Source organism: Trachurus japonicus, chromosome 14 (genome assembly GCF_045865225.1).
Source record: "Trachurus japonicus isolate A0001 chromosome 14, Traja_1.0".
NCBI lineage: Eukaryota > Metazoa > Chordata > Actinopteri > Carangiformes > Carangidae > Trachurus > Trachurus japonicus.
In genome coordinates this window covers 4,917,757-4,943,448 of record NC_140920.1, presented here as the reverse complement: position 1 = coordinate 4,943,448, position 25,692 = coordinate 4,917,757, and the positions used below count along the sequence as shown (strand labels likewise).

The 25,692-nt window shown below is 41.7% G+C and overlaps 1 protein-coding gene across 1 annotated transcript; it reads right to left on the bottom strand.

The window, feature by feature from the left end:
• Positions 1 to 275: 275 nt before the first annotated feature.
• On the bottom strand, positions 276 to 12,428 carry ppp2cab (protein phosphatase 2 catalytic subunit alpha b). Its single transcript, XM_085797164.1, has 7 exons — positions 12,086 to 12,428; positions 4,080 to 4,289; positions 3,078 to 3,251; positions 2,873 to 2,962; positions 2,582 to 2,743; positions 1,802 to 1,920; positions 276 to 1,110 (listed from the first exon to the last, which is right to left on the bottom strand). Exons 1-7 carry the CDS (start codon positions 12,185 to 12,187, stop codon positions 1,038 to 1,040), a joined length of 930 nt encoding a protein of 309 aa, XP_085653290.1. The 5' UTR covers positions 12,188 to 12,428; the 3' UTR covers positions 276 to 1,037.
• Between the last annotated feature and the right edge of the window lie 13,264 nt (positions 12,429 to 25,692).

The window sequence follows — 25,692 nt, the reverse complement described above, 5'->3', positions numbered from 1 at the left end:
TCAACATACAGTTCACTTACCATGAGTGTGACACTGTGTGTGTGCATCAGTGTGCAAATCTTTCCAAAACACACCCTGAACTAATTCCTTAAATGTAGCGCTGGCTGCCAAAACACAGGCCAGATGGCCGACCTGCTCACTAGTTAGTTGCATGAACTGGACGATTTCCCAAGTTGGTTCAATTCAAAATGAATTACGGATCACAGAGTTGTAACTACAGTTGACATCTCATTAGTTTTTCACAGTATCATGAAAAAGAAAACAGCACATTCACATCAAGGAGCCACCTTTGTCTTTATTATTCAAATGGTTTTGATTAATACAGACTCTGTTGTTCAGAGGGAGTCAGTGAGTTGATGTGGATGAACACTCCATCATCTGTCAATCATATACACCAAGCTGGGTAACTGCATAAGAAGGGTTTTGCTTAAAAGTTACACAGGACGAAGAAACCTTGTGTAAAAGTCGCCTGATGGGGCTTCATTTGTAATTAAAAAAAAAAAAAATTGAAAAGAAAAAAAGAAAAAAAAAACATCTGTAGTGTGAAATCTTTTTTCATCTTTTGACATATGATACATTTCTTTAGATTTACAAAAGTGCAAACAGATCATGTTCAGATCTCCTAAATATATAATAAGCCATGGCATGTGGGATTCAAACAGCCGCATCTGAAGTAGCACATTTTTTAGTCTTGGACCTCGGTGCCGTCGGTCGGCTACACAGGTACAGGATGAGGAATTTAAACATCACTGTTGTTTTTACATAAGTGGGAGAGATTTTCAATACAAGTCCTCAGCAATGAATATTGTAATGAGTATGGCACACACCTTTTGGTCCATCCAGAGACACACCCACATTAGTTTTTTTGCTTAAAAATGCTTAAATAGGTCTTTGTGTGGATATACAATGTGCACTGCTGTGTAGCCCCCCCCAGTCTCCCACCCGCCCCCTTTCCTCATTCATGCTGTTATCGGTTGAAGGTCATATATCGTCATGGCAATACTGGACTTGACTGTACAAGGGTCGAGGGTCAGAGTTTACAGGAAGTAGTCTGGGGTGCGACGAGTGACGTGCGGCTCCCCTCTGCGAGGCGCTGGGTCAAACTGCAAGCTGGGTGGGAAAAATTAAACAATTATTTTCAAGTCTTACATAATTTTTGTGGTTTCGATCCGTGTTAACCGTCTGTATTTTGTATATTTGATGCTTATTTTTACTTACTACTTTTTTTTTGTTATTGTACAGCGCTTTGGTTAGTGCTGTTGTTTTTAAATGTGCTTTATAAATAAATTTGTATTGTATATCCTAAATGGGGCTGCAACTTACAATTATTTTCGTTATAGAAACGATTAATCGATTAGTTTTTTGGACAAAAAATTGTTTAAAAATGTTGAATAATATCAATCAGTGTTTCCCAAACCACAAGGTGACGTTCTCAAATGTCTTGTTTTGTCCACAAACCAAAGAGAAACTCAGTTTATTGTGATAAAGGAATAAAGGAACCAGAAATATTCACATTTAAGAAGCTGAAATCAGTTTGGACTCAGTTTGGTTTTTCTTAAAACTGATTATTCGATTATCAAAATAGTTGACGATTAATTTAATAATCAATTATTGTTGTAGCTCTAATCTAAAGTATAATACGTATTGGTATTTATATATTTTGCATGTAATTAGAGTTTAGCAAAGGCTGCAGCTTTATTTCATGAGAAAAAAAAGACTCTCATGCTTTAGCTTTTAACTTCCAAGAACATGCAACAAATAATCATAATACACTTTCTCACAGCAGGCAATGCATACTTACAATGAGTATTTGAGGGTGTCATCTAATTCCATGATAGCTGCCTGGTTGCCACAGCGATAGCAGTAGTTGGGAGCACTGAATATTGTCACCACGTTCCTCTCATGGCACCAGTTGTAACCCTGGGGAGAGCAGATGTATTATTCACTGGAGATGTATAATTCAGGGGGGAAAAAAGTGCTACTGTAATGCACTATAATCTAAAGTGCACTTGAACTCAGCATGACACAGCTAGATGGTGGTGCAACTGTTGTCATTTTGTTTTCCTGCAGCAGTGGGAGCAGTTGTCCAAGTCTATGTACTGTGACGGCCGCCTGCTCACATAACCAACAGTAATCCAGGCGTCTATAATAAACAACCACAGTGACTTTTCTAATCAATCAGCCACTGTGGCCAGTTGACATAGATTGGTAACCCTCTAATTTACAATACAGGCCGTTAAGTACGTCATAATGTCTAGAAATAGCCTAGAAGCAACGCTAAATTTCATAGTAATGTCGAGAAATAAAGCCAAGGAACAACGATTGATTGCGTAGAAATAGCCCAGAAATAACAGTCAGTTGGTGGTGAAAAATTCTGTCCTTTCCCAAAAAATTAAAATCATGAAAAGCATGTGTAACCTTTTGCCTTTATGAAAAACAGGACATTACTATGAAATTGACCGTTATTTCTAGGCTATTTCTTGACATTTCTAAGCAATTAAGTTAACTAAAGGGTCACCCATAAATCTAGTTTCCTATCCCAGACTCAATGCAACTGGACTGACAACAAGATGAAACGCACCTCCATAACCAGCTGGTGGGCACGGGACACCAGTGTGAGGCGGTTGGCGTGGTTGAACGTCTCCGAGATGTCCTGACCGAACGTGTAGCCGGCTCCTCGAGGAGAGATGCCCCAGCCGCCGCGGTCGTCTGGGTCTGACCACAGCAGGTCGCACATGGGACCCTGAGGAAGAGGAGGCAGAGAGGAAGAAGACACGGTGCTTTTAATGAACTGGTTATAATCGAGTGATGACAGTTATCTTCAAATCCTTCTGCTTTGATAATAGCAGACATATCTAAGTATTATCTTTACCTCATGTGGCACTTCCTGTAAACGGTCCAGTGCTCTAATATGATCCAATGTATCTATGGACGGTGACAGGCCTCCATGAAGGCAGAAAATCTGGAGGGACAAGAAGAAGAGGAAAGTTTTAAAAACCAGTCAAGTCACTGTTCAGTCCCTGCACAAGAGTGAATCTATATTTATAAGAGTGGTGCCAGCCCACATGTATTCTCACCTGAGAGTCTACCAAGGCAGTGAGGGGGAGGTAATCGAACAGGTCTGTGAAGTACTTCCAAACATTGGCGTTACCATATTTCCTTAGGCACTCGTCATAGAAGCCGTACACTTGTGTGATCTGTCTGCTCTCGTGGTTTCCTCTGAGGATTGTGATGCGCTCCCGGAAGCGTACCTGAAACACCAGCACACAGCAGAGAGAGATGTTGGGTTTTGTTTTTTTTTCCCTCCTGGAGAGACCTGTTACATTTCTATTCTGGAGTAGGGATGTCACGATACTTGATTTCACAATTAACTGTGATATTAAACGCCACCATTTTTTTTAAAATCGTAAAGGTTCCTAAATACGTCACTTTACAACAAAGATGATGTTGGAACCATGTCGGCAGATGAGCGCAACGCGCACGGAACGAAAACAAAGTTCACAACAACCGCGTGTGTAACTTTGTTTTCGTTCTGTGCGAGTTGCAGACGGAGACGTGTGCGAGTGGTAAAGTTTGGCAGAGGAAACCGGTTCCCTCCAAACAAACGTATTAAGTCGACAACGGCTCGTTAGCCTGTTAAACAAGGAGGAAATATGTCTGATATGTATCACCACCTGCGTGACCCCCACCCGGCTTTGTATGCCAAAGTAAAGGTAATTTAACCTAGTTACTGTGTATTTATTACATTAAAGTCAATTTACCTAACGTAACTCTGAATTGGTAGGAATTTAAAATGTTAGTGTGTCATTTGAAAGAAAAAAAACTTTTGAATACTTCAAACAATTCCTCTGAAGGGTTAATAATTGGTCCGATATAAATAGATACTTTAAATATTTTGTTTATATAATTCGGAATTGACATATTTGATTTCACACATTCACAGTGTTGTAAATTAGTTTAATATAATAATCGTCATAATCGGGATAATTTCTCTGACAATAATCATACCAAGAAAATCCATAATCGTGACATCCCTATTCTGGATCAAGACTAATCTTTAATCTTTAATCGTCACTCACCTTAAGTGCTACTAGTAAAGTGACGGTTTCTACAGAGTAGTACCCTCTGTCCACGTAGTCGCCCATGAACAAATAGTTTGTGTCTGGAGATTTCCCTCCGATTTTGAACAGCTCCATGAGATCGTGGAACTGGCCGTGGACGTCCCCGCACACCGTCACCGGACATCTCACCTCCTGGACGTTTGACTCCTTGGTGAGGATCTCTTTTGCCTGAAGAAACAAAACAAAACAAAACACACCATTAGTTGAAAAAAATAGAAGATATGAAGTAGTCACTGCCATTTTTACTTTTATAACATTTTCCCCTACTTTATGTAACGTGTGCTACTTTACTGCATTGTACTCATTCAGATGCAGCAGCGTCCTTGTGACCCTGCATCGTAATCACATGCTCCATACACTGTAATTTTCTATCTCGCTCTTTGTTCTCCATCTTTATTTCTGGGAACAGACAATTTCCTGTCTCTTCGCCTCTTCACACAATTTCCACATCAGCCTGCAGAGGGGTCTACATTAAGATGCTGCGCAGTGATTACAACACAACCCCCCCCCAACATCACCACCATAATCTCTCCAAGGAAATAAGCCCCTGTCTGTGTGTCTGTGTGTGTGTGTCTAGTTTCCTGTGGGCCTGCTCTGCAGCACTTGGAAGGAAAGCTCTGGTTGCACTGCAACATCTGAAAATCAATCAGTGCGATGCTCCTAAAGCCGAGGAGTGGAGAGCGGTGGTGAACAGGCGCTGGTGTTTCTGGATGAAACGCTTGGTTTATTTCTTCCCGAGGAGTGAGCTACAGCTGGGAGAGTCGGCCCCTGCTAGAAAAAAAAAAGTCAATTTGAACTAAAAGAAGAGTATGACTCAGTGCGTGGCCTGCAGCAGAGGTAGTGTTTTTGTTTGTTTTAGAGGAAACACTTGGTAACTGCTGTCAGCTGATTCAATTGCAATCGAGAGATAGTCACAACACTGATGGAGCTCTCAAAATATGGAGAGGATTTTCTTCTGCAGGTCAGCTGATCAGGATAAAAATAGGCCACATGGCGTCATTTGGCTTTGTTTAAAAAAACGGCCACCTGTGTGTGAGCTGTGACAGATTCTCCTCATTTCACAGGCAGCTCTGGGCTCAGTCAGTGGGAGGGAGTTGGTTCCTGTTCCAACGCTCTTATCAGAAAAATGCCAGGATGTGTGGCCCACATGCAGCCACATGGCATCGTCACAGAGCACAGAGCGTTGACGTGGTGTTACTCAGCCAACCATCCATCCACACTCCACACACCCACGATGAGACGACAGGAGAGACGGTGTAAGAAATAAGTTGAGGAGGAAACGACAGCTTTCTCATTTTTAAATTTGCTACAGCCTGAGTCCTGACAGACCTGTTATTACACTAATAAATCCCCCGTCCCCATCATGCTTTAGAGAAGCGCTCTTTCCGACAGTTGTGCCTTATTTTGTACATGATTGTTTCTATTTTTATTCCTCTCTCACCCCCACAACTCTGATTTAAAGATGTGCACCCTCATGCTGGCAATCCATCCAACACTACCAACTCACAGTCGCTAGTTTTATCGCTTCTTTGGAAAAGAAATCCTTAGTGCAGAGCTCTGGTAGCTGATGTCACCATGTGATAAATAATCCACTCCATCTTTTCCAGGATATTTGACTGTTTTTTCTTCTTATTTTCCATGACTGGAAAATTAGTCAGCCATTTTCCAGGTTTTCCAGGATGTGTGGGAACCCTGGTTTATGATTCAAAAGTGAAGAGGGTTGATTTCTCTTCCATTTAAAGAGAAAAGCAAGTGTTATCTTAATCATTTTCAATAAGCTGCTGACTCATGATTGTGCAGCCAAAGTTAAAAATAGGGGAAACCTTTAAAAAGTACTTATACTAAATCTGGAGACCCACAACAAGGCCTATTCCTGGACTCAGTGCATCTTGGCAGGATGGTCTGACCGGACCGAGGGGGGGGTCGGTCAGCTGGATGAGCTCTTTTAAGAAGCTTGGGAGCGAAACAAAGCTCCGAGGTGAATGACCACCACCAGATATCAGCGACTTCCTGAGCTGGGGGGGGGCGAGGGGGGATCACACACCGACCACACCAGCTGTTTGTACTGATTCTAGAGAAAAGGTCACTGTCCATCCACAATAGGCCGGAGCCAGAGAGAGTAGGGAGGTTGTTGTGTCCACCCAGTGTGCTTCATATAATTGTTATCAACAGAACGGACTCGTTGAACGCCACCGTCCATCTGAACGTTTTCACAACACTGACCCATTTGGAAAAAACAACACAACAAAACAAACGTGCCACCGGGTGAGAGGGACAGAGCGTCGACATTGACCGAGTGCTCGCACGCCTGCAGCAGATGGGACAGAGAGAGAGAGACAGACCCACAGTGACCTGGACAGGGCTGCAGCGGCTGCACAACGCTGACCTATATTACACACACACACACGCACACACACACACACACAGGCTACACACCCTCCACGTGCCCACACCACCATGTGGCAGGAGGCCGCTCAGACGCTCCAGATGACAGATTGACCAGGGCGACCAACTCTAAAGCAATCGAGCCGCTAATCCAGGGAGAATATTCTACATGCCTGCGTTAGAGTGGAACGGAAATATAGTTTTCTAACCCCCCATCCCGTTTCATTTCATCCCCTCCTCATTACTCTGAGTGAGATGAGAGGAAATGAACAAACACAGGCAGGCAAAATCCACATGAAGTGGGCCAGGTCAGTCTGTCTGAGGTCGCTCCTTCCTGCTCACTGTTGGACGCTTTGAACTGACGTCATTAAATATAACTTGTTGAACTTGTTGGGCTGCAACTAACGATTACCGGTACTTTCATTATCAATTAATCGATTAGTTGTTTGGTCAATAAAATGTTAAAAAATGTCAATCAGTGTTTCTCAAACCACAAGATGACGCCCTCAAATGTCTTGTGTGTTGTCCACAAACCAAAGAGAAACTCAGTTTATTGTCATGAAGGAACAAAGAAACCAGAAATATTCACATTTAAGAAGCTAAAATCAGAAAATTTGGACTTTTTTTTTCTTTAAAAAACCCTTCTCAAACCATTATTGGATTATCAAAATAGTTGACGATGAATTGAATCATTGTTTCTTGTGCAATTAATCGATTAATTGTTGCAGCTCTAAAAGAATGCATTCATCACCCATGAACTATCCACGTCCACTTAGCCCCATTTTAAAAAAAATCTAAATTGCTTTAGGTCAGATATAAAGAAACTTCTGTGATCCATATCCATTTGAAAAACAGATAAGTGGGAAAAATATATGGATTTAAACAGAAGTACAGCAGCCCAATCAAAGACAATAAACTTCAAGTGCCACCTCCTCCACTGCTGCTAATTCATTTTGAACATCCTCTAAAAGTCCCTTTGCCAGTGCGTGACACAGTATCCGGCTTGCAGCTCTGTAACCCTACACCGACTGTGTGAGTAATATATTCAGTGACACATTAGACATCACCTCTGTGTCCTAAATTGGCTCAAATGATTATAACTTGCTTAATATGCACTTTGCATGAGGCAAGCAGACTGGCAACTTGGTCTTATAAATGACTGACTGACTATTGATTTTCATTTCCATCCAGTTTTCCGGCTCATCTTTATTGAAAACCCTGCAGTGCATAAATAAACTTATTCATACTGTTGCACATTCTTGTAAAAAATACAGCAATTTAATCCATTTCCATTAAACATAAAACTGAATTAAGATCTATGATATGAATTATTACAACTGATGTAATGTGACGTCTTTTTACCTCACTATCCAAGCTTGGATTTAGTGATTACCTCATAGCTCAAGTATGTGAAAGAGCCATTTATTCATGAGGCAGCATGTCACATCTGATGCCTTTGATAGCGGTCCAGCAGCGGTGAATTAAAAAGATGAGTGTAGATGTGACGTAAGCGCCTCGCCCACAGTGCTGTGTAGCAGAAGAGACCTCGGAGCGGCTGCAGGGAGGAACCCTCGGCCCAGATTACAGCCGCCGCTGGCCGAGACATTAGACGCCACACAGTCAACAAACTGCTTAGTCGAGTGCTGAGAAGTGAAGTCAGCATCCCCCACCCCCGCCCCCCCACACCGCCACCGGCTGCCGCAATATAATCCCATTAAAGTGAGATAACACAGCCAAAGGTTCTGGTGTAGACAACTTGGGTCAAATAAAGCTTAACAACTGGGCAAAACTACGACCACAAGCGATGACCTCACTCAATACGTTTAGGTTAAGCGTCTTCCCGACGGCGGCGCAATAATCAGTGTGTAACATCAGCACCACAACAATGTCGCTGTTGTCAGCTTTTCTACTGCGAGTTTTGTCAACAACAACGACATTTTAATCAGCGTCAGACATTTTGCCTGAGTTGTTGATGAGGATCACTCTGCTGCTGCTGCTGCTGCTGCTGCTGCTGCTGCTGCATACTAATTGTTGCTCACTAAAGTAAAATAGTGACATCAGTAAAAAAACAAACCTTTTTTTTTCCCCTTTACATTTTCAGCCCAGACAAGCTGCATCAAACTGGTTTCGACACAGACGAAGGTCAAACAACACTTCACTTTTCCAAGTCGGCCAACTATCACCACCACATGACCTAATGATTACATCACGCTGACACACATCAGATGATGACATATGATATTTATGTTGTGTGAAATCAGGATTTTCTATTTCCTATTCATGACTGTGACATTTCTGCCTTTTGTATAATGTCTCTGTGTATTTATATATCTGACTGTCCTCTGTGTACAGAACTCTGTGTCCCCACTTGAAGATGATTTACCTAACACAAGAAGAGACAAATGAATTGGATCCAGCCTGAGTGGTTACTAGTAAACGGCGCCTCGTGAGGCAAAGTATCAAATGAACAAAGACATAAACAACAAGGGTTTGACCCTGAAAAGAAGGAAACGACGTCTGAAGGGTTATGCAACTCTCAGAAGGTTGATTTTTTGAATAGAAGAAAAAACAACAGGTCATGGAGAGAGGATATGTCTGTGTGAAACCAACGGTTTTTTGTTTTTTTTCTTACATCTGATTAAATTTACTCTCTGTAATTGCCGAGGACATAAAACCCATTTCCAGCGAACAGAGCATCGTCTGCAGTCGCCTAATTTAAACCTGTCCACCAGATCAAACACTATCACCCGATCAAACGGATGACGTCGTCAGACACGACTCTGTACGTGAGCAGTATATTTGCAAAACACATCTAGAGCCTTGAGGGAGAGGGAGAGAGACACTGCAATGCTGAAACTGGAAAATATTCTGCACCGATTCTGATTAACGGGGACAAAGCTTATAGGTTTTCCGTCGTCTCTGCTACTGCTGCTGCTGCTGCTGCTGCTGCTGCTGCTGTTCTCTGGACCTCAGACAGGAACTCTGGTATGTTCTGCCTTTTTCTGGAGACGGCTGGAAAGAAGGAGTCGAGAAAAAAAAAAAAAAAAGGAAAAGCAAGCACATCTCATTCCTCCACACCCCCATACATCCCAAAAACAGAGCCAGCCGTTCTCTGAGTCACAATGAACAGTGTTATCCTGAGTCACACACTCTGATCCCCCTTAGCAACAAAAAAGCTTTGATGGTGTTTAGTGATGCAACGCACAATCAATCATAACCCCTGCTATTTTTACACCAGGGGAGGGAGGATGTTGTGTAGGTACACTCTGCTCAAGATATTAAAGGAATTCACGGGGGGGGGCGGACGGATAAACGCAGGTAGACAGTAGCTGGGTTCATATCAGCTGTGACAATGATCCAGCCTCAGGGTGAGGAAGCTGTGTTGTGCAGTTTTCCTTCTTCCTCTCGACTACTTTTATGGCATCGCAGCTGCATTTAAGAGGGAACAGTGGAGAGCCAGAGGAAAGAAAAACACTATATAACTTGTGTAGCTTGTTGACTCACTGTGTTTCTTTTTTTTCCCCCATCGTATTTATATCTAATAACTGCTCACAAAGACAGATGTGTGTGTGGCCAAACGAAGGGCTGCCCACAGGCTTCACTAGTTTAACTTCTTGAGCTCACACAGGGCAGCCACAGCATGGACCACCACCCTCAAACCTCACCCTCACCCTGGCCTAGTTTGGGGTTTCAACCCATGGCGAGAAATATTGTTGAATAATGCATTTTAAAAACTAGTGGGAAACTGGATGTAGCAAAGCTGAAGGGAAGAGAGAAAACAGGGATTAACGAGCCACTTGAGAATAGCGTGCCCTTAACCTTCAGTGAACAGCGCTCAGTCCAAACATGGTAGCGTGTCTAGTTTTTGTGTCCTTCTAAGAGCTGGGAGGGAATATACTGTAGCTGCTGCACTTATAGAATGAAAAACCATTACAGCTGAAAACATCTGTCCAAATAAAGTCTCTGTTATCAGGGTTTAATTAACTGCAAATCTGAGCTGATGGAAAACAGGAAACAAATTCATCATTAGCAGCACCGGTGACCATTACATAAAGCTGCAAAACAGAAACATAGGCTATAGCCTAGGTTTTAATGATTTGCTACAAAAAATAAAGAATTAGCTACATAAAGATCCAGGGAAAAGAAAGATCTGAAATCTTCCTTTAAGCCCATGTATCTAGAGCTGGGGGTGTCAGCGGGTGGTCTGAGCAGAGAGGATATTCAGGAATGACTGGCATTAAGCTCCAGCTCAGACCAGAGAAGTCTGCAGAGTCAGCTGGCCACATACCAGCCGGAGGAGGAGCAGAGCAGAAATATCATGGTTGACTGATAATATAAGAATCATCTTGTATTCACTGTGTAGTTTATAGGCCTAGTCTTGAATAACTAGAAAAGTTAAACTAAATAAAAGTTCAACCATCCCATCATCCACCATGTGTTGACAACAACTATGTGATCACACAGGAACCAGAAGTAAGTCCATCCATTACAAAAGCAGCATTAAGTGAGAGGTTAGTGGCCACCTCCATTAGTCTCTGTGCTGAACAATTATATCCTCTAACATGGAAAAAGTAAAACCAGAAACCAGAGCAGAGGTTTATTAGGGGGTCGCAGGTAATGTTTGCCACTCATGTGATCTCATCTCATCTTTGGACCATGAAGTCATGTAAAAGTTTGAAAATTGACTAAATTATGGCCTAGTAAACAAGCTGACCTCACTGTTGCCTTTGGAGGTAAATGAGAAGCTAGATGAGGAACAGAGATCAGTGGTTGAGCTGCAACTCTCTTGGAAAATGCAGAGTAATCATACGTAATATTCACGTGAAAATGTGATAAAGCACCTTTATCTCAGTTGTACAGCTGTTCATCACTCTGCGGTTTTAAATCGCCTCTCATTATATAGGGACATATATAACTTTAGGACAGGCCATGAGACTAACTGTTGTTTACTAGGAGCACACCCCAGAAGTCGACTTGCAAAGCAAATATTAACATTTCCTTTTAATTCATGATCCTCACACACATTGGCCTGCCACCTGTAATGACAAATACCAGATTCTTTGAGTCGCCCCTTCACATTTCACCAGTGTATCTCCCCTTTTAACCACATATCTGTTTGCATACAGACATCATGGGATGAAACGTACAGTGATAAATGAGCAGTCAGTGACTACACAATGCTAAGTGGAGTTTAACAGCTACACGAGGCTAAAAGAGATGCTACAGGTCACAGTGACAGTGGCAGTAAATGAGGTATGTGACTTGAATTCACAGTATGGCCGGCTGAGGCTGACCCTGTCTGGGCTAACTGCCTGGAGACCCCTCGCTACCCGACAACGAGTGAGTGTTTTTAATTAAAAACATACAGACACATTTAACAGACAAAAGTCCACATGTGCTAAAGCTAAGCGTGCGTTATGATTGTCAAATAAACGCACAGCGCAGTGAAATGTGGCTTCACATTAGGCGCCATTTTGAAGAATGTCTGGAAGGCGGCGGTAAGAAGGAGGAGGAGGGAGAAGGAGAAGACGTTGGTGACAGTTACTCAGGTTCATTTTTTGGTCTTTTTAATGTCTTACCTTTTCACATAGTGTCTTCACTTGTCCCTCCGACAGTTGTTTGCACTCGTTGAGCTGCTCGATCCACAGATCAAGTTCTTTCGTAAACGCCTTTTCGTCCATGTCTGTTGTGTGTTTTTCTTCGGGGTTTTGTCCGCAGTTTTGTTTCTTTGGTTATATTTAGTTAGTTAGTTTGTTTTGTTTTTCGTTGATTCGTTGGTTGTCGACTCCCTCGGCTCGAGGCGGTCGGGTCAGTTCCAGAGCTCAGCTCTCACGCTGCGGCCGCAGAAGGTGCTGGTTGCTCTCTGATGGTTAGAAGACGCATGGACCTCAGGCTGCCAGGTCGCTATGATTTGACTGAATTGAATCCGAGGAGAGGGAGGGAAGAGGGGGGAGTGACGTCACGTCAGTTTGTGATGGATCCACCCTGGAAACGAGCGCGTGGTGTCGAGCCGGCTCGACAGGAAGCGTTGCACTTCCGGTTCTTACCTTCTAAATAAAAGCACGACTGTTTAGTCAAATACAGTAATGCATGTTCAAAGGCGTATAAGATATTAAAATAGTATATTCATTTTTTCCCTTAAATTTTCAGTCAGAGGCGGGGCTCCAGACATTTTGCTCCCAATATTTGACAGTGCAAGTACATTTTTAATCCGCAAGTCATGTAGCCAGCCAGTAAATTTGCTTCTTTTTTTCAAAACACTGATGAAATGTGCAAGGGGTGACTCAAAGAATCTGAGATCTGTCATTACAGGTGTCAGGCCAATGTGTGTGAGGATCATGAATAAAAAGGAAATGTAAATATTTGCTTTGCAAGTCAACAGTGTGCACCCCTACATTTTCTGCTTGCTCTCCTTAAGTCTGGGGCCACTCGCTTCTAGTAATAAATGTCGGAGCCCTGAGAGGGGTTAATTTTTTGAAAATGCCATAATCTACACAAAATCTTCGGGGGGACTAAGAAGAACTGCACATGCACGATCGAGTAACACCTACTGTCTATTTAAGAATAAAATACATTTGTTTTTTCACCACTGATAGGCCTATAATGTATCATTAGTAGTAGTAGTAGGCTCAGTAGTAGGTATTTTGTTGTTGTTTTCATTATATAGGCCTAATTATTATTATTATAGCAGTTTCATCAGTAGGCTTAGTGTTTGTCATAGTGGGTCTGATTAATGTAGGCTATTTGCCTGTTTCTTTGTTTGTTGTTTCTTTGTGGTTATTTTAATCCTTTCCTTTTAACTTAAAGATGTGTCAACGTGTTCTTGCTATAGTGCAAAGTCTGTAATGGTTTTTAGAGGAAATTGGCAGATTTTTTCCTTTAAATAATTTTCCATATATCTGACAGTTCGGACTAGGATATGAAACAGAAACTTGCTAAAAGACCTTGTTTAAAACTTTTTCTCAGTGTGAATGCCGTCACATCCGGTCGCTCTGGCTGATTGTGTCCAGCTTTACGCACCAGCTCAGCGCGGCTCGGCACAAATAGCAACCGGAGAGCAATAACGGCAGCTCTGCGATTGGCTGAGCGCGCTGCTTCCTCTGCAGTTTGATTGGCCCACAGTTTAACAGAGAAGTTACTAACACACACCAGAGAGAATACATCACCGCTCCCTGTAAGCATGTTGTGAATTTTATGGTTTGGCCATGATGTCACTGTTTTATGTAGCCAAGCCCACACTAGGTAAACAAACCCGTGATACCCGACAGTCCACATTATTTTAGCCATGTACGCGCAGTTTATAGGATATTCAATAAATAGAGATTAGCAGCTCTTGTGTAGTATTTTTGTTTTGAAGCCTGTAGCTTCAGCCCACACAAAATAATGATCCCACATAGAGCCATGTTCAAAGCCCATAATATGTAGCCTAGTCCTTATCATTGTTCTGGGTGACAAGTTCCTTCAGACCCCAAATACGCTCCCCTGTTCCTGTTAATATTCACTTGCACCCAAATACATGGCTCAAAAACCGTTTGTAGAAAATGAAATAAAGATTGTTTTTTAAGTAAAAATATAATGTGATTGTCCCTTTTCAATAGGGACCAACAGACTGACAGCAACTGACTGGGGCTATAGGGAAGACAGACACACACTGTCAGTTACATTCTTTATAATAAAAGCTGATATATTGCTATCACATCATGTAAACTCAGGCAGGCCTCGCTTGTTCAACAAGAAACACACCTCTTTAAAATCTCAGTAAAACTCATGCAGCAGTGTTATCAGATATTAAACAGAGCTTTGGAAAAAAAACATTAAAAAAAAAAACCTTTTTGTCAGCACTTTGTCTGAATCTTTCCACTGTAAGCGATTCCCTCCAGCCTCAGATTGTGATTCGGTGTTTCAAAGTTCCTTTATTTTTTTCATCAGCCTCCTCCAGGGGAAATAGAAACATCGACAATAATTTCCCTTTGTCTGGACTCTGTGATGCCAACAGGATACACATGTCTGAAGCTGCAGAGGGAGTATCACAGGTACAGTCTGTTCTCTCTGAGGAAAATATTTTGTACCTTAGCTCAGCATACTGTGTGACCCGCCCTTATAATTATTACTGTATTATTACGAATGATTCACAAGTGAACTATCCACAGTAGGATACAGCCATTAACCTCTTAACCTACAAAAACAAACAATATCATTTACAATCTACAAACTCTGGCTAGTCTATCAATAATGTGCAGTGAACTGTAAAATCTTAATTTCAATTGAAGCAGAGTTGTTTAAAACTCTGAATGTGACTCATTTTGTTGCCTGCTTTCTTTATAAAAACAGGGCTGAACAGTTGGCCTGCAACCAATAGACAGCTGACTCCAAGAAATAACCCCTCATAAAACCACAAAATGTCCTTTTTATGCTGTGCTTTACAAAAAACAAGACATAACATGTCAGCCAGTGAATATCTGCTGTTGCCAGACTTCGTGCAGACATGAGAGAGGTATTGATCTCATCTTTCTCTTGGCAAGAAGGCAAACAAGCCTAGCTGTTCCCAAACAAAAAGTCAACCACCGCCACCCCCATGGTGAATAACCTCCACCCCCACCAGCAGCAGTCACAGTGATGTGCGCACTTTACGTTTTCACAAGTTCCTCCTGCACAGTGGTGAACACCGTCACAAAGACTTTACAGCTGCAGTCGGTCATTCATCAGCGAGCTCCTCACAAAGTTTTCAGCCTTTTAAAAATTCCAGCCTGAACTGAAAGAAAATGAAGACACAGCAGGACCAACAAATCAGACACTGTTGTTCCATTAGTTTGCATGTTTAGTGAGCTGTTTTACTGTGTGTTAGCAACACGGCACCATAACTCAGAGGGAGGGACCAGTGCCAGAGTGGCAGTGATGATATAGGTCGAGGTCGACGGAGGCCACAGGTGTCAACAGTCTATTTATTATGTTTTATTGTGTCTTGTATCTTACATACTGTTCGGGTCAAATTTGACCCGTTTTGACATTTGACAGCAGAAAAAATACCCTAAACATCATTCTTTTAGGCTGAAATTTTATGATTTTTCCTAAAGTGACCCAAAATACACAAAAATGCACAAAATACTTTTGAACAGGTGCTACAAATTTTTATACACTGAGGCTGTTTCGGGTCAAATTTGACCCGTATCTGTTTAGATGGATTTTAGATCCACCAGTGTGGGCCAAATCAAGGAAAATTGTGGTTTTAGGGAATCTTGAAACTGTGGAACTGTACAGGCCATGTTTGTGTGTATAATTTATGGGACAGTGGTGACAGAAACGGAGTTCAAGGGGGACTTCGACACTGTCACGAGAACTGCCTGTGTTCCCACCACATTTGCCCAGGTTCCCACAGAGACAGACACCTGCTGGTCCTCGAGGGGGCATGGGGGGACCTCAAAACAGTGAAATAGTAAAACAGCATAGTAGTGATCATACAGTATGGTGCACAAATGGAACAGAGGTCATCTGAGGTCAAGGGGTGCCTTGACACAGACACGAGATCTGCACCTGCAAGCACCTGCACCTGCAACGTAATAAAATAATCTATAAAGTAACAAATCTGAATCAATTTGCGTTGGGAGAGTGGTGGTGGGGGGTCATGACATAGAGGTGCCATTTCAGTGACTGACATCGTGGCAGCAAGACTTGGTACAACAGGCCCTTTATCTGATCTTCCAAAAGGAGGAGGTTGATAGTGATTTGGTGGAGGATGTGTCAGAGCAGGAAGACAATGCTGAAGAAAACCATATTATAGTATATAAAGCAGGGAGAGTGCATTTTGTTTTATAATAAGCATTTTATTATTTAATGTTTTTGTGTTCTAAGTGGTAAATGTTGAATTAATATTGATAATTATGATTTCTTATGATATAGCATTTAAAGGTACTTTATTAGTCACATATACAGCTAGTACAGTGAAATTCTTTCTCTGCATTTAACCCATCCCTGAGGAGCAGTGGGCAGCCGCGGTGCAGCGCCCGGGGACCAACTCCAGATTATGAGCCAGTGCCTTTGGTCAGGGGCACTGACTGGAGGATTAACCAGGAGCTAACTTCAGGTGTTAGCTTATAACATATAGCACCTAATGGTTGCAGTGGTTAAACATGGTCATATTATGAATTCCAACAGTTCCACAATGTTCATGCCATTTTAAAATTCAATGAAATATATTTAAATCATTGTGGCTTTTATGTGTTTATGTCTTATGTAGAACAGGATGTAATACTCTGTAATAGTAGAAGTTTTTCTCCAAAAACGAGTGTTGTAAAACTTTAAAAAATGCACTCTCCCTGCTCTCTGAAGTTTTTTTTAACACTTAATCATACATTAATTTATGTGTCATAGGCTATTTAAACATTCTAAATAGATCTGTAGTTTAAAATTCAATATAGACACTTACTATGAGGGAATTCTTGGTCCGGGTCAAAATTGACCCGAACCATACTGTGAAGGTATCAAATTTGAACAGTATGTAAGGGTTAATATTTTGCCTTTTAAGTGTGTTTTATGGTTTTTATTTTACTGTACAGCACTTTGGAAACCTTTGTGTTTATTTAAAATTGTGCCTTATAAATAAAATGGATTGGATTGGATTGAACAAAAAAACAAAACTGAACAACAATGCAGCGCAGTGAGAATACATCAATCTGACTTCAGTTTCCTCTCTGTATGTGTGACTGTAGTGTGTCTGTGAGGTCGACACCAACCCAGCTGCAATATACCTGCAGGTCTATTGGACCCACTGTTCAAAATGCAAAACCTCCATCTCTCTGCACACATCAAACAAAAAGCAGTGATCAAAGGCCACAACGGGACACGGTGAGGCCTATCACGTTAATTAATAATCATCATGTCTTAAATGAAACCTGTTAGGTTCCTTTTGTAAACAGGATAAAACGCAAGGCGAGATGAAAGAGGTTGAAAAGTGGTGGAGGCAATATGCTCAAATTAAATGGGGGGTGGGTGGTTTTCATGTTTGGCTGTTGGCACACGACTCGAGACTAGAGTGACGGGTCACTTTTACTGATTACTTACAGGAAAGTGCTCTCATCTTCTCATCAAGCATTAGGTCAAAAAAGACAACTACCTTCAAAACTGATTTGTTTCTGCATAATGCATCAATTTATCAGTCAGTCAAACTTTATTTGTACGGCACCTTTCAAACGGAAGCTGACAACAAAAAACAGATTTAAAAGGCTAAAACTACATTTGGCCAAGATGAAAAAAAAGATCATAAGAAAATAAATTATAAAGGAGCAGATGAAATACATAAAATACTGGTTAAAGCAAATAGAATCAGTTGAGGGTGTGTGCTGTTATGTTGGATCTCTCAATAAATCCAAGAAACAAATTAAAATGTGTCCTGAGCCTCTTCTGTAACAACAAACCATCTAATCATCCAGACTTTTGAGAACTCTCTCCTCACGATTGAAAATCTCTTGTGTGAAAATAACAATTTCTCTGCTTTGCACAGACTTGAAACTAAATCATCAGCTGCAAAGAAAAGACAAAACCCAAACGGTGTTCCTCTCTCTCCTCTCCATCATAGTTATCAGTTCCACATCATTCTCATCTTTATCTGCTCCTTTGTCATGTTTGTGTCCCTTTTTTTTTCAAATCTGGATCATGTTGTTTTCCACACTTCACTCCAAAGCCCTGTGACTCCTGATAAGCCCTCATTTCATCAAGTGTATAAAGTCTCATGAAGTGTGACCCTGTGGCCTATTTTAGATCGTGATAATCATCCTCTGGGTCGTTGTTTTCCACATTAACATCTCATCGATCATTTTGGAAACGAGCTCATCCGGCGCTGTCTCTTGTTGTAGCTGTGGTGAAGCGGACTGGGCACTTTTCCAACCTGGCAGACTGCAGCAGCTTGCTCACCCTTCTCATGTGACCAGCCTACCTTTATTTACTTCATCTCTGGCAGGTTTGGTGCCAAAACCTGTTATATCTCACTTTATCTTATTCTTTTAAAATCTTTTATCTATCTTTTTGTATTTCTTTGTTTCTTTTATATCAATGCTTTGATGCCTTTTATTCACACTTTGAATTCCCTTGCTGTTGAAAGGTGCAATAGAAATAAACTTGTCTTGCCTTGCTTTGCAATTAAAACACAAAACAAGGAGCCTTAAAACTTTCTCCTGTGAGATATTTTCTTTCTCTAAAGATTGATATTAAGATTATTCCCTACTCTAGTATGTGCAAAGTGCATTGAACAGTATTTTTCCTCCTTTTATCCTTATTATCTCTTTTCATATGAAAAGAGTTTTTTAACAGACAGATTACACAGTTGCTTGGCTTTCATCGGTTCGCCCCAAATAGCTGCAGTGTTGACAGAGTGTCCTGAGTTGTTCCCTCTGTGTGTGGAATTGATGGCATGATGACCATCAGTGCATTAGGAGGCAGGGGCGGAGGGGGGGACAATAGCAGGAAAACAATTGAAGAGCTTAATCCAAAAGTAAAATATCTCTTCTGAGCTGCACTGTGGCAGGTCGGAGCCACCATGAGCTCCCACACGTCATTAAGGATCCACCAGGTTACATGATGCTTTTATCACCACCTGTCAAATGACCACAATTCATCACAAGGCTTAAGCCTCTGGTGTTATTGTGGCAGTGGCTGCATGATTGTAAAAGCTATTTGGATACCTGCTGGTGCTGCTGCTGCTGCTGCTGATGATGATGATGAACATCTAAATTTAAATTCCCTGTGTGTGCCAAGGAGGTTTGGACAAGAGCCCTTTTATAATTCCAGGCGAGCAGATGCAGAATGCATGTTTGATGCTGATGCCAAGCTATCGGGTCGGCCGAACACTCTTGTAAACAACTCCACCAGAGACATGTGTCTGTCTGTGAAGCGACAAAGATGATGATGATGATAAAGAGATCATGATAAATGGCTTGTTGTGAGAAGTTGGATACTGATACTGATACTGATACTGTGTGCGATATCACAGGAGATGAAGAAGAGGCACGTCCCAACACTGGAGGCGGGTGGGACACTGTGCATCCACTAAACACTCGGTTGTGTAACAACAGCTTATCAGGCACACATAACATTACATCAATGGTCCGCTGTGAAGTCATGTGATGATCCGAATAAAGAAAAGGCAACAGACACATTAACTGGGAATAAGGAGTTTTAGAAATGCGTCACTTCAGATAAATGCTAGGTATTAAATACATAAAGAAAAATAAATGTGGTGCATTCATTGTACATAATACTAACATGTACTGTGGCACATAAAAAAAACTTTTTATATTTAGAAATCTTATTGTCACTCTTTTTATTGTCATCATTTAGTTTTAGTTGTTACAGATTTCAGTTTTCCTTCATCTATCTTGTTGTACCTATCTGTCTGTTGGATTGATTTTCTTTTGTGTTTGGGACTAAATATAGAGATACAGATATAAAACTGAAAAAAAGAAATACAGAAAGAAAGAAAGAAAAAAAGAGAAAAGCAAGAGAGAGCAACAACCTCTACCTCACCCCTCTTTCTCTTTCCGCCAATTAGCATCCACTATTGTGTCTCCAGGATACCTGAAACCATGACAACAGCAGGTTTCTCTTCCCATCTGAGATCTTGAGTGTCATCTGCTGTTGACAAAGAGGAAGTGCAGGCTGCTCACTCATTTAGTCGTCTAATGGGGAAATCCACATTGTTCACAGTGTTATCAGTGTTTCTGTTCAATGAAAACACACCAGTAACAAACTAAGTATTTTTTTAACCTTAATCTCATGCGTGGATGTGGTGCTGTGATGTCATTATAACTGATGTTTCTGTTAGAGGGGATGAAGACCATGAAATACAATTGAAAGCCAGTGAATTTGACACTTTTGTTAGAGGCAAGTCAGGAGTGTTCAAGCCCAAAGCCTCTGAGTTACATCTCTGGAAGTACAAGTTCAGTACATTAGTGAAGAAACAGGGACCCTGAGCTCAGCTTTTCTTCCTCAGACTACTGTGTATTCACATTAAATTAGGTTTAAATCATTTCTGCTTGAGAAGCACTGAGTTCAAAACAAATTCCCCTATGCACACTGCGGATACTGCATATTTCAGTCACCACTTTGGCCCTGAGTCTGCCTTTTTGGAGATTTCAGCATTGTAGAAGCCGAGATAACCATTTTTCAGTTTTCCAAAGAAGGAGCTTTCAGACATTTTTTTTTTCTCACCTCTTCAAAATCCATTCCCAGTCTGTCTCGTCTTGTCCTGTTTTGTTCATGCCATGGACACCTTGTCTTTTTCCAGAATGATCTGCTGTTATATAACAAAGCCTTAAGTGTGACTTGATTTAAAAACAAAAGAGATTGACAAAGGGCAACAAGGGTGCAACCTGCACAGGTGGTATTTATGGTCTGGCGCTATGACATAGTACTATATTTCTTTGTGTGTGTGGTGTGTTAACCTTTAGTAATAGATCTGCCACCACCCTGGGTTGGGTTCAGCTCCTTTGTTTTCATTTCTCTCTGTTAGCTGCATACTATATAAATGTATTGCCAAAAAATGCCCTCATGTTGCATCAGTGATGACGACTGAGCTGCAACTCTCAGTAACACACAGTGGATGATTTCTGTTTGGTCTTGTACATCTTCAAAGTTTCGCACATCCCCTAATTATTATACAGGCTGTGGGGAAGTTTTATAATAGCAATAAGGAGCACTCTGTTGCCCCATTAGATACAGCCCAGTGATAATTTAGTTTGTCTGTTTCCCTATGAAGCAACACATCTGTATCTGTTCTACTCATCCTTCCCCACATACATATTTTCATCAACACAAACACTATACAACAGATGAGAAGGACATTTGTCCTTTTTCATCAGGGTATTTGACAGATCTCACCCTCAGCAATGTTTCACTATTTAGACTTGTTTGACAGAGACCATGAGGCCTGAGTGGACAAAATGGAAATGTGGAGAAGTGTGTTTATGCTGGCAGTGGAGTTCAGGGACACTACCATTGTAAAGAGGTGCTGAAGTGGTTTTTCTTCTGCTTGTGATGATGTTATTATGTTAGTCACTCCAAACCCAACCCATGTCCTGCTTGACAAAGTTTCAAAGTCCCTTACTCCATGTCCAACTCCTGTCTTCTTGTCCAATAAAAGCTTTTTACAAGCTGCCTAAAAGCCCATAAACTCCTCTTTATATCAATCCTCTATTCATTATTACTTTATTTATAGTTTAAAATGATTGTCATTTAACCACCAAAGTCTTCAAACAAGTTTTTTATTATTATTTATATTTACTAATGTTACACTCAAACTGTACTAAGCCTTTCCAGGATGAACGATTTGCTATAGTGCAGTTGTTCCCAACCATTTTTGGCTCGTGACCCCATTTTGACATCACAAATTTCTGGCGACCCTGCGCCGTCAATCAAGATGTGCCAGCTCAGATATTTTTATATGCTGCATTTTATTTGAACTCAATTTATATCTGAGAATATGAAAGTTTAGAATAGCCTACAGTTGTTTAAGATTGTGCATGGTGTTTCAATCATAATTTTAAAAAGAATAATCATTAGTTAAAAAATATTTTTATCAGTATTGTTTTAATCAATTTCAGGCGACCCCATTTGAATTCCAGGCGACCCCTCGTGGGGTCCCAACCCCAAGATTGGAAAACACTATGGTGTGTGTGAAACATGAAGTATTTAGGCTATTGTTGTTGTTGTTGTTGTTTTCAATAATAGATACGGTATACTCTTTGTCCTAGGCACATTTCCTTTGGGACAATAAGGTTTGAATCTTTAATCTCATAATAAAGCCTGGACAGACCAATTAAAGAGATTGGCAATGAGAAATGTGAATGCATCACATATCAGCTTAATATCTGTCCCGTGCCTCCAGGCTGAATAGATCCACTGTGGGGCACAGTCATTAGCATTTGTGTTACTGTGTCTGGATCAAGTCCATTTTCTCTCTTTATCCCTCCCAGACACAAAATGTTTTATACTGGAACAATGAGATTCAGACATCCTGTGTGCTCCATCACCAACAGATAACCCACATGATAACAAGGCACTGAGTCTGCAGCCACATTAGTGCTTCTATTTGGGCACTTAGTGCTCAGAGCAAAATGCTAACATGGTCATAATGACAGGCCCAACATGTTGAGGATTTGTTTGACAAAGTAACATCCAATAGTTCTTCAGCCTAATCAGTCCCACTCTTTTACAGTCTATGGTCCCACTGCAGCAGCACCTCAGGAAAGAAATCAGATGATCTCCAGAGTCGGTGAAAACTACAACCCGTGTGTCCTTCACAGATGAAGACGCAGCAACAGGCAGCAGCTCAGAGCGACTCACCCAGTTCAGTCAGCTGTGTAATTTAATTACCAGCATCACCCATGTAGATGTAACAAGACATCGCAGCTGTAGCGAGACAATTAGCTCGTACCATCTTAAAGCTTCGCTCCTCATTAGCACTGATGGGTCTTGTTCACGGTGATGTTGGCTCCAGCCCCACCCTAACACTCAGACTGCTGTCCTCCGGCTGCTTTCTGCGGAGACTAATGGGTCATTAGAGTGAGACTGATGGGAGAGGTAAAAAGGCCTGAGTGACCTCTCCATCCACAGGGCGCGAGGGCGAGAGAGGGAGGGAGGGATGGAGGGGAACGTGCATTATGGCACATTAAGGTTCAGCCAATATGAATGCTGAAAGAAAAACTAACATTGCTGTAGACTGGTTGCAGGGAAGAATTAATTAAACAAATTGACTGCATTAAAACGAGCCTGTGTTGATGAATAATACCCATTATTTCAAACGAATAGATCATGTTGGGTAGATTGGCTGTGACCGTTTGTGCAAAATCAAAATGCACACAAATAATTGATATTCAATAGTGGAATATCAGCCCAGTTTGAGCCTCTATGCATGCAGCAATAGAAGAGCCTTAAATGTTATTTGCAGCAGAGATATCAGAGATACCAATATGTTTTTTTTAGATTTTGATTTACATTTATAGTTGGCCCCGTGTGGTGGCCAAATATTTCTATTTCAGCTGTAAAAGTCTCATTAGATCCACACGACTCAGGAGAGATTAAAGTGCTTCAACAGATTTATAATAATTTCATTTCAATCTCAAAATACATGTCATTTCAAGTGGTTTATGGAAAAGTACATGAGAGAGATAAAGAGAAACACCATTCCCATTCGCTGCCTCTCTCTCTCTCTGTGTGTGTGTCTCAGTATCCTGGTGATTTCTCTGCCCTTTCTATTAAAAGCACCTGATCTCAGCAGTGATACTCTCTTCCTGCCTATTTTAGCTGGATCCAGGCCTTTGTCCAGCCTCTGACAGACACACACGGGGTCACATATTTCTGCTTTGAAGCAGGCAGGCAGACACTCACAACACACACTGGAACCACTTCAAGAAGACTTTAAAATGTTAAAACCCTGGTGCCTCACAATCACCTTCTCGGCCCTCATCGGTCTCACTTAATAAACTATTTCCCAGCTGATAGAAATCAAGTTTTTCCACTGGTGATAAAATTCCATAAATACTTATGTCTTCTTCTCCTCCCCCTTGAGAGCCCAGACGGCAACACATGATGTAAATGTGTTTTGCATTACAAAAAGGAACGTGCTTTTCATTCCTGGCTCATGAGGCAGCCAGAAAAGACGCTACAGCCAGGCTCTTTTGTCTATGTGTGACCTACATTCTCACAATAGTGAAACACTAACATGGCTGTGTGTGTCTATTGATAGCTGGATTCGGGTCTCTCTCTCGGGGAACTGGTCAAGAGAATGATTAAGATAGATTAGATTGCCGGTTATATTTGCTGCAGCTTTGAGTGGGATTTCACTGAAGCCCTGCAGTAAAGCTGCTGCTCCAGCTCCACATGTGATCTGAGTATCAGTCCATATCTGCAACACTGTATTGTCATTCAAAAGTCCCGAAACGTGCTCAAGGAGAAGAGACAATGCAAGGATAAGGTCATTTTACCAGAAGAGTGTGTAATCCAATAGGTGATCACTCTGTAAAGTTACATTCTCTTGGATATCTTGTTCATTGCTAGCACATATTCCATTGACGTAACATTAGCATTATCTTAATCTATGAATTGTTTGGGCCGTAGAATATCATAAAAACACAGCTGTCCCATTATAATCCTTGTACATACTATCAGGGCCGTTGCTAGGATTTCTGGGCCACCTGAAAGAATACTAAAGTGGGCCCCTGACTTTTCCACTTTTTTTTCTTATAGGCTACCCCTTTCCCACTGGTCAAAAAACCTGTTTAAACCAAGGGGGCAGTCTGAGAAGTGAAGCTCACTTCCGCGTTCAAAAAATTGCAATCCCCTCGGCTGTCGCTGGGGGCTGGCTCCAGAAGGGAGCAACTCCAATTGAGCCCCATGTTAAAATAGCCGACTTTACAGCTTAAAAAAACATATTTACAGCCTGGTACATTTTATTTTTTTGGTCTCAACCGATAGTTTCTACCCCCGCACACACTCTGAGGGGGGTGAATTTTTAAAAAACTCTATCGTTTTACTGTTATTAGGTTAAAATTCTGGCCAATTAGGGCACGGAAACGTTGAGTGACAGGTCCGGAGACCGCTGCTTCGAGGGCAATGGGCGGGTTCTCGCACCTCTCCAAATATGGCAAGTAAAATCCAACATGGCGCAGTTCAAACCCCCGTAGTAGCGGCACAAAACAGACTCCCCCAAACCAATGGGTGATGTCACGGGTGCTACGTCCATTCTTTTTACAGTCTATGGTTTAAACCCGCTAACAATTGGCTTTTGGTGGCAGTGGGAAAGGCGCGCCGAGCCGAACCGAGCCAAGCGACGCGGGTTAAAATCACCTTTAATCGGCTCGGCTCCAATCGGCTTGCAGTGGGAACGCCAGACCCGGGTCAACCCGCTAATTTACGTGATGACGCTGAGCGTTACGTGCCGCCACGTCATCGCGCCAGTCACGTCTCATATCACGTACCAAAACAAAGCTCTGCTCTCATTCGAGACTGGGATCAAAAGATCAAACAACACTGACCAAAAACGATTGAAAAAAAAAGAAGCGACAGTCTGTTTAACTGACGTGTTGTGCCGCGGACGTCCGTCATATGGCCGTAGCAGACTCGTTGTCCTCCACGGTCCTGGTGCTCCGCAGGTCGGCCAGACGCCTCATCTGCCTCGGCCGACAGACCTCCGCGGCGG